This window comes from Brachyhypopomus gauderio, unplaced genomic scaffold, assembly GCF_052324685.1.
Source record: "Brachyhypopomus gauderio isolate BG-103 unplaced genomic scaffold, BGAUD_0.2 sc71, whole genome shotgun sequence".
NCBI classification, from domain to species: domain Eukaryota; kingdom Metazoa; phylum Chordata; class Actinopteri; order Gymnotiformes; family Hypopomidae; genus Brachyhypopomus; species Brachyhypopomus gauderio.
In genome coordinates this window covers 1,802,298-1,811,549 of record NW_027506892.1, presented here as the reverse complement: position 1 = coordinate 1,811,549, position 9,252 = coordinate 1,802,298, and the positions used below count along the sequence as shown (strand labels likewise).

Sequence of the window (9,252 nt, the reverse complement as noted above, 5' to 3'; positions counted from 1 at the left end):
TACAGAGGCTGTAATGTTGGGAAGTGCAGTTTCATGTTGTGTTTTTTGACTTGCGTGTTGTAGGTGATGGACGTTGGAAGCCACGGAGAAGCTGATGACACAGATGATCGCCTCTGTGCTGGTCTGAATGCTTGTCTTAGACTTTTACTCTGATTCTGGATCAGTCTTGTCGGTGTGGGTGGAGGTGCATGCACTTTAACTGAGCTTTAACTGAGCTTTAAAGGAGCCTGTCTATATACAAAGAACTGACGCTGTTGTTTAAGGTGCAGCGACTTCTAAATATATTCACACATTATTTTGATCCCAGATACCTCTGTGTTAACGTTCCATATTAACACTGTGTACTGCAGTAGTTCATGGGTTATAATCTGACCAATCACAACAGCAATGGAGTGTCTTTTCAGTCTTTCATTTTGATGTTAGTTTCTGCCTGTTCTCTGTTCTCAGATGGTGTTGAAGAGGTGACCAGTGGTTTCTGTCTGGACCCAGCTGCTCTCTGCAGAGACCACTGCGATCTCCTGCTTGACGCCATCGATGATCAGCTCAGTAGGCTGCAGGTCAGATGGGAGGCCACTCACAATATTTCTTCCTTTCTGTTTCTTCATTGAAAAACTGCATTTCCAGCAATTAAATGAGTAAATGTTGATGTTGTGTAACACGTCACAAAGTCACTGGCTCAACACTACAGTGATAACGCAGCTGAAGTGTTGGGAACCAGCGTGCAGACATATTCACGTGTGTCTGGCTCACGCACACCTGGCACACCTGGTGAAGGCCTTGCTTGTCCAGTAAGGAAATAACACAATGTCTCTGGTTCCTAAAACTGGGACTAACCCCGTGACCTCCATAACAAAATGATAAAAGACATTTCTTTCAGGCAAAAGATCATTTGTTTGATCAGTTATATTAATACAAGGATGCTTTTGTGGGGTCTTATATCCCTGATTTGTGCCATATAGATACAAGCAGAGAATATGATCATTTAACCAGCAAATGTGTTAAAATTACCTTGTACACTTGCAAAAAAAGCATGAATGTGAAGTGGGTGAGAATGAGGATATTTACTGCAAAAGTTAAATTTCTAAATTTACGCTAAATTTCTGTTGTGTCCCTAGACTCCCCCGACCAAATGGAGGGAACGGCAAGACGGAGAACTTTCTCCACTCAGGTAGACTCAAGGCCTCTCAGGATCACGTTAGAAGATGGCGGTGGGCGTGGCCTGTGATCTGTGGGCGTGATCTGTGGGCGTGTCATTGGGACCAGTACCACGCTCATCATGTTTTCTCATGCTCTCACCTGTCTCACACCTGATTCAGCTCATTGAGCAGGTGTAGAACTCATCAACCTTTATGAGATGAGTGAGAATACAAAAATACACTGAGCTTGAGATCCAAGGACTCGGACTGGGAACCAGTGCCTTTCACTGGGTGTCAATTCTGCAGACTGTCCAGAATCTGGATACTTGAAAATTTTTTATTTTAATTGGATTTTTTTTCCTCTGATTTTTGAAAATAAATATAATCTAAATCATTTTAGGATTATGCCCAAATTCAATATTTGTTTTAGGATATAGCACATGTGGTCTTTTTTATATCTTTAAAATTATTTTCAGTGCACCTCAGAAGCAGTAAGTCTATGATTAAAGACTCTGTCCTGAGCACCACGCCCCCTCCCACTGGCAACACTACCTCCACGCCCAACGAGTCAAACTCTGACCTCCCGGACACTTCCACAGGTAAAACAGGCCGATAATGGTCCCGTCCCAGGGTGCAATGCCTCCTGTAACGCCGAACCGTTGCCTGTTTCCCTGCCGTTACAGAGGTCACTATAAACATAGTGGAGCGAGGTGGCCAGCAAGAACGGGGCAGTGATCGTGTTCGCCTCTTTACTGCCCCCTCCTGGCAGACACTGGGAGCTGCAGGACCCGGCGGCTCGAAGACTGAGCAGTGTCTTTGGAGACTGGAACGACTGCTGGGAACTACCATTGGGGTGTGTGTGTGTGTGTGTGTGTGTGTGTGTGTGTGTGTGATTTCATCATTACATTAAGACATTACAATATTTGTTATATTATTTATGTATGACACATTTCATAATTTTTTTTTCATTTTATATTATTATGTATTTTTAAAGTGAAAGGTGAGGCAGATTATATGCCCCGCCCCCCTGAGGGACGAACACAACACAACAACAGGACAACTGCCACTGTGGACAAACAGTACAAACAGTACAACAGTATAACAAAGCTAAAATAGCATCTTTAATAGGTAACAGGGGAAGAGGAGGAAGAGGACGAGGAAGAGGAGGAGAGCGTGTGCACTGAAGACTTCAGCTCAAGATTCAGAGATGTGATGCTGGACGTTCCAGTGCCACGTTCAACTGGAACAGGTATGCTGACCTCAGATCAGTTTCCAGTGACCATATAGATTAGGTCGATGGGGATGGGGGTGGGGTGGGAACTGGTCTCAGTTCAGCATAAGGAAACGAGCTTCTGCCCAGGATTCAATTGACCTACAGGCCTGTTGTGGGATGATACTCATTTGAGTGTCCACAGATGTAATGGAGAAGTCTTAAAAGACTGGAGAGATTTTAATTATAATGAGTTGAACTGACAGGAATCAACCAGTAGGAGGCAGCATAGCTTTATGTACGTACCTTCTGAACTGGACCTTTATGAAATCATGATTTTCATTTAAAAGGGTGCAACAATCTCTTTAAAAATGTTGGGTTTTTTGTCAGTGGGGGACCGTAGGGGCACAGTTAATGTATTTGAGTTAACTCAAAGTCAAGTTAATGTAGCTGTTATTCTTGATGGTTCTGTCCTAAGCCACAGACAGTCTGAGCAGTGATACTGTACGCGTTACTGAAGCCCAGATGGCAGGATATCTGAGCACAACACACAACCCCAGTAGGCATTCTTCACAAACGCCCAAACCCAGACCCCTAGCAGGTAGCTCCTGGCTTCATCTGTGAGCCAGACCTTCTCTGAGCTGTTTCTGTCGTTAAAATGAAGTAGATTTACTCATACTCACAGTGTCAGACAACAATAATATAGAGTAAAAATATACAGTGCATCAGAATAAACCATTTTCAGTGCTGTAGACGTAGGTACTGTGTTCATATAGATCTCTGAGCTTCTGTAGTTCCTCTGAGGAGGACAGACTTGTTCACCACAGACAGCGATCTGGACTCGCTGCACACAGAACCGGTACTATGGCATATTCAGCATACGCTGAACAGATGCTGTGTATAGTCTTGTGTTTGCTTCGGCATTAAAAGGCAGTGAACTTGTGAATTGCTTCAGAAAATGCAAAATGCATGAATATAATCACAATGCAACTGAAACTGTAGACAAGCAGCGTGTGTCTGGGTTTGAGGGACCAGTTGTGTGGTTCTGACTCACTGTAACGACCTCCATGGTAGGCAGTGTGACCTCTGACCTGAGTGAGTGCTACATTCTTGTGGAAGTTATATATGACATGTTTTATGAATCTGGATATGAGTTTACGAGCGTGAATGGCAGTGAAACCTCTCTGCTTGTGTGACGTTACAGCGTGGGAAGGTCAGAACGGATCCTGTGATGAAGGACAAACACTCAGGTAATAATAATAAATAATAATAATCTTTATTTGTATAGCACCTTTCATACATACATGCAACTCAATGTGCTTTACAGTATAAATAAAAGAAACATAAAAAGGAGAAGACAAAAAGGAAATGTTAGAAGAAATTAAAGTAAAATAACATAAAATGTAAAAAAGTAAAGTAAACAATATAATAAAAAAGTAAAGTAAATAAAACTAAAGTAAATATAAGAAGATAACAAAATATTAAAATTAAAGATAAAAAGAAATAATTAAATAAAGTGACAAATTATAAAATAATAGACTAGAGTTTCTTAACTAAAAGCAGATCTAAACAGAAATGTTTTGAGACTGTTCTTGAAACTATTCAGGGATTAAATGCCTCTGAGCTCTTCAGGAAGAGAATTCCAGAGCTTTGGGCCATAGTGTCTAAAAGCACCCTCGCCAATCTTTAATCGGCATCTAGGAATCACCAGTAGATTACTGTTTGAAGACCTCAGAGACCTGACTGGAACATATCTAACCATCATTTCACTGAGGTAAAGAGGGGCAAGACCATGAAGACATTTAAAAACCATGACTAGAACCTTAAAATCTATCCTAAAGCTGACAGGTAACCAGTGCAGTGAGTGGAGTGCAGGTGTAATATGATCTCTCTTTCACCTGTGGGTCAGAACCCTTGCAGCCGCATTCTGAACTCTCTGTAGGTGCGAAATAGAGCTCTTTGGAAGAGCAGACAGAACAGCGTTACAATAATCTAGCCTTGATGTGATAAATGCATGGACAAGTTTTTCACTGTCAGCAGGAGTGAGCATATCTCGGACCTTAGCAATGTTTCGAAGGTGAAAATAAGCTGTCTTGTATGTAGTCATGATGTGTGATTTGAAGCTGAGCTCATTATCAAAGGTGACGCCCAGGTTCTTAACACATTGTCTGGCATTCAGATTCATTTTATTTAAATATTTAAACATCATTTCTTTGTGAATCACTGCCAAGAACAAGAACTTCTGTCTTCTGTTTATTTAATTGCAGAAAATTGTCAGACATCCATGTCTGTATATCATCTATGCAGTCAAACAGTGAGCAAATTGATTTTAGGGCCTTAGGTTCTAGAGAAATGTAAAGTTGAGTGTCATCTGCATATTGATGATAACTAATACCATGTTTATTAATGATATGTGGTAACGGAAGCATATATAGGTTGAATAGTAACGGCCCAAGAATTGATCCTTGGGGGACGCCACAAGTTTTTTTTTGACGTGTGGAGGAAGAGGTACCTAATGCTACGTAGTAATCAAGCCCAGTTAGGTACGATCTAAACCAGTCTAAGACTAAGCCACTAAGGCCTACCCAGCTCTGTAGTCGATCAAGAAGAATTTCATGATCAACCGTGTCAAAAGCAGTGCTTAAATCCAGCAGAAAAAGGACTGAGAGTTTGCCTGCATCCGTATTCAATCTCAAGTCATTTACTACCTTAACTAGGGCTGTTTCAGTGCTGTGGAGAGCTCTGAAACCAGATTGAAAAGTGTCATTTATTTGATTTACTTTTACATAATCATTCAACTGGATTGACACAACTTTTTCAATGATTTTGCTAAGAAAGGAAAGGTTAGATATAGGTCGATAATTATTGAGAATTGTGGGATCAAGATTTCTGTTCTTTAATAGTGGTTTAACCGTTGCTGTTTTTAAAAAGTTAGGGAATTCACCCAATTGCAGAGACTGATTAACAATCGTTAGAACTTCATTTGCTAATGAGCTCAGAACCTGCTTGAAAAAGCATGTAGGTAAAGGGTCCAGTTCACAAGTAGAGGATTTTAGTGATGAGATCACATCAAGTAGTGTTGTCAACTTCTTGGAAATAAGACATATTAAAGTTAGGCTGAGTAACTGATATAAGGGTTGATAGTCTATTAGTGCTTGTTGCTATGTTCTGCCTTATACTAGTAATCTTGTCCCTAAAAAATATTGCAAACTCATCACATTTTTCAACTGAAACAGTCTCAGGGAAGAAACAGGAGGTGGGGTTTACTAGCTGATCTATACTTCTGAACAAGACAGCCGAGTTATTATTTGATGAATGAATTAAGGTAGAGAAATAGTTTTTCCTTGCTGATTTCACTTCACTGTTGTAATTGTGCAATGTTGTTTTATAAATATCAAAATGTACTTGCAATTCTGACCTTCGCCAACGTCTCTCAGCCTGCCTACAATCTTGCCTAAATTTTACAATAGAAGGAGTGTAGATTAAACAGCGTGAATCTAATGTTATCAGACAAACTTGGGATACAAACTAAATCAATGAAAGTAAATCCAAAATATTGATTCTCCCTGTTTCTCTCTTTCTTTGCTCTTTCGTTCTGTGTGTGTGTGTGTGTGTGTGTGTGTGTGTGTGTGTGTGTGTGTGTGTTAGCTCTGATGAAGGGCAGGTTATAAGACTCGGTAGAAAGCTGAAAACTCCAACCAGAATTCAGCGAAAGAAGAAAAGGATCCAAAGCGAGAGGAACAACTACAGCCCAACTCCACCCTCTACACCCACTCCACCCTCTACATCCCCTCCACCCTCTACATCCCCTCCACCCTCTACACCCATTCCACCCTCTACACCCACTCCACCCTCTACATCCCCTCCACCCTCTACATCCCCTCCACCCTCTACATCCCCTCCACCATCTACATCCCCTCCACCCTCTACACCCACTCCACCCTCTACATCCCCTCCACCCTCTACACCCACTCCACCCTCTACACCCACTCCACCCTCTACATCCCCTCCACCCTCTACACCCACTCCACCCTCTACACCCTCTACACCCCCTCCACCCTCTACACCCTCTACACCCTCTCCACCCTCTACACCCCCTCCACCCTCTACACCCCCTCCACCCTCTACACCCACTCCACCCTCTACATCCCCTCCACCCTCTACACCCACTCCACCCTCTACATCCCCTCCACCCTCTACTTCCCCTCCACCCTCTACATCCCCTCCACCCTCTACACCCACTCCACCCTCTACATCCCCTCCACCCTCTACACCCACTCCACCCTCTACATCCCCTCCACCCTCTACATCCCCATCCACCCTCTACACCCACTCCACCCTCTACATCCCCTCCACCCTCTACACCCACTCCACCCTCTACACCCCCTCCACCCTCTACACCCACTCCACCCTCTACACCCACTCCACCCTCTACACCCACTCCACCCTCTACACCCACTCCACCCTCTACATCCCCTCCACCCTCTACATCCCCTCCACCCTCTACTTCCCCTCCACCCTCTACATCCCCTCCACCCTCTACACCCTCTCCACCCTCTACACCCACTCCACCCTCTACACCCTCTCCACCCTCTACATCCCCTCCACCCTCTACACCCACTCCACCCTCTACACCCACTCCACCCTCTACACCCACTCCACCCTCTACATCCCCTCCACCCTCTACACCCACTCCACCCTCTACATCCCCTCCACCCTCTACACCCACTCCACCCTCTACACCCCCTCCACCCTCTACACCCACTCCACCCTCTACACCCACTCCACCCTCTACACCCCCTCCACCCTCTACACCCACTCCACCCTCTACATCCCCTCCACCCTCTACACCCCCTCCACCCTCTACACCCACTCCACCCTCTACATCCCCTCCACCCTCTACTTCCCCTCCACCCTCTACTTCCCCTCCACCCTCTACATCCCCTCCACCCTCTACACCCTCTCCACCCTCTACACCCACTCCACCCTCTACACCCTCTCCACCCTCTACATCCCCTCCACCCTCTACACCCACTCCACCCTCTACACCCACTCCACCCTCTACACCCACTCCACCCTCTACATCCCCTCCACCCTCTACACCTTCTCCACCCTCTACATCCCCTCCACCCTCTACACCTTCTCCACCCTCTACATCCCCTCCACCCTCTACACCCACTCCACCCTCTACACCCCCTCCACCCTCTACACCCACTCCACCCTCTACACCCACTCCACCCTCTACACCCCCTCCACCCTCTACACCCACTCCACCCTCTACATCCCCTCCACCCTCTACACCCCCTCCACCCTCTACACCCACTCCACCCTCTACATCCCCTCCACCCTCTACTTCCCCTCCACCCTCTACTTCCCCTCCACCCTCTACATCCCCTCCACCCTCTACACCCTCTCCACCCTCTACACCCACTCCACCCTCTACACCCTCTCCACCCTCTACATCCCCTCCACCCTCTACACCCACTCCACCCTCTACACCCACTCCACCCTCTACATCCCCTCCACCCTCTACACCTTCTCCACCCTCTACATCCCCTCCACCCTCTACACCTTCTCCACCCTCTACACCCACTCCACCCTCTACACCCACTCCACCCTCTACACCTTCTCCACCCTCTACACCCTCTCCACCCCCGTCACCCTCTGCAGCTGTGAGACATCGCCCGTCTTACACAGGCACTAGAGAACAGGTATCTAGTGACGTCTTTACTTTGGTCTCATTTTCCTGTTCATATTTAATAAATTTTAGTAATGTTGTGTGTGTGTGTGTGGTGGTTAGCCCGCACCCGCCTACAGCACGTAGTGTTAGGTAGACCCGCACCCGCCTTCAGCAGGTAGTGTTAGGTAGACCCGCACCCGCCTTCAGCAGGTAGTGTTAGATAGACCCGCACCTGCCTACAGCAGGTAGTGTTAGGTAGACCCGCACCCGCCTACAGCAGGTAGTGTTGGGTAGACCCGCACCCGCCTACAGCAGGTAGTGTTAGGTAGACACGCCTACAGCAGGTGGAGTTAGGGAGACCCACCTACAGTAGGAGGAGTTAGGGATCAGGTCACTCCCCCCAGCACACTGGCTTTCCTTTCTACGTGCCTTCTGAATAGCATGTGACGTGAATACAGAGCCCTGTTCCCTAATGTGGGACGGGTCAGGACTTAAACTGGTGCTACACCATTCAAACACTTCAATCAGCACCTGTGTGTCATAACCTGTGTATCATAAACAAGACATTACTCCCATATTCCTTGATAAACACAAGCTGAAACACTGAACCGTTTGCACTAAAACAATCTGCCACCAATTTAGCACCAGTATCTTCCCCAGCCACATCAACCCACCTGTCCTGACTCTGGTGTCTCCTGTGCTGGTGTGTATGACGTGAACAGAAGGCGGAGAGCACGACCATGCTCCTAAATCAGAGCTTGAAACAGTCAGAGTGGGAGATCCGAGACCTGAGAGCAGTGCTTGCAGAGTCTGAGCGGGTCCACAAGGGGGCAGCAGGGAGGCAGGAGCAACAGAGCAGGAGCTGGGCTCAGGATATTCTCATGGAATGTGTGTGGCTACAGGAGCTGCTGACAGCCAATGGCATGCCTGCACACACCAAGCCCCTCCCACCCAGGTAAATATATACCTGTGTATGTGTGTTAATGACCATCCTTGTCTTTAACGTTGTAGTGAGAGTGTGCTAACCCTAACCTTGGCACTACATTAGGTACACAAGCCATTATACCTACACTGAACACATTAGGCACGGCTCTTTTCTAAATGCCTTTCGTAAGTGTGTAAATACACAGTGCAGCTCATCATTTGGTTTGCACTATATCACTTCTACCCTGTTCAAATGCTAAATGTAAATGTGCCATATTTTGTCAATTTTGATTTTTTTCACC

General features: G+C 46.0%; 1 protein-coding gene across 4 annotated transcripts; it reads left to right on the top strand.

Annotated features, from left to right (window-relative positions):
• The first annotated feature begins 62 nt into the window (after nt 1-62).
• LOC143491145 (uncharacterized) lies at nt 63-8,883 on the top strand. Of its 4 annotated transcripts, none has more exons than XM_076989922.1 (10): nt 63-121; nt 448-557; nt 1,116-1,168; nt 1,613-1,735; nt 1,820-1,989; nt 2,265-2,385; nt 2,825-2,905; nt 3,551-3,596; nt 5,995-8,057; nt 8,749-8,883. In XM_076989922.1, exons 2-9 carry the CDS (start codon nt 535-537, stop codon nt 8,048-8,050), a joined length of 2,673 nt encoding a protein of 890 aa, XP_076846037.1. In that variant the 5' UTR covers nt 63-121; nt 448-534; the 3' UTR covers nt 8,051-8,057; nt 8,749-8,883. The 4 variants fall into 4 exon arrangements, with proteins under 4 accessions (XP_076846037.1, XP_076846035.1, XP_076846038.1 ...); XM_076989920.1 differs by having other exon boundaries at nt 2,825-2,947; XM_076989921.1 differs by lacking the exon at nt 63-121 and adding an exon at nt 142-263 and having other exon boundaries at nt 2,825-2,947.
• Nucleotides 8,884-9,252: the final 369 nt, after the last annotated feature.

Coding starts and splice junctions, on each gene's coding strand:
- LOC143491145 (XM_076989920.1), top strand. CDS start 535: ATGATCAGCTCAGTAGGCTGCAG. Junction 1,990..2,264: donor TGCTGGGAACTACCATTGGG/GTGTGTGTGTGT, acceptor CATCTTTAATAG/GTAACAGGGGAAGAGGAGGA. Junction 2,948..3,550: donor CAAACCCAGACCCCTAGCAG/GTAGCTCCTGGC, acceptor GTGACGTTACAG/CGTGGGAAGGTCAGAACGGA.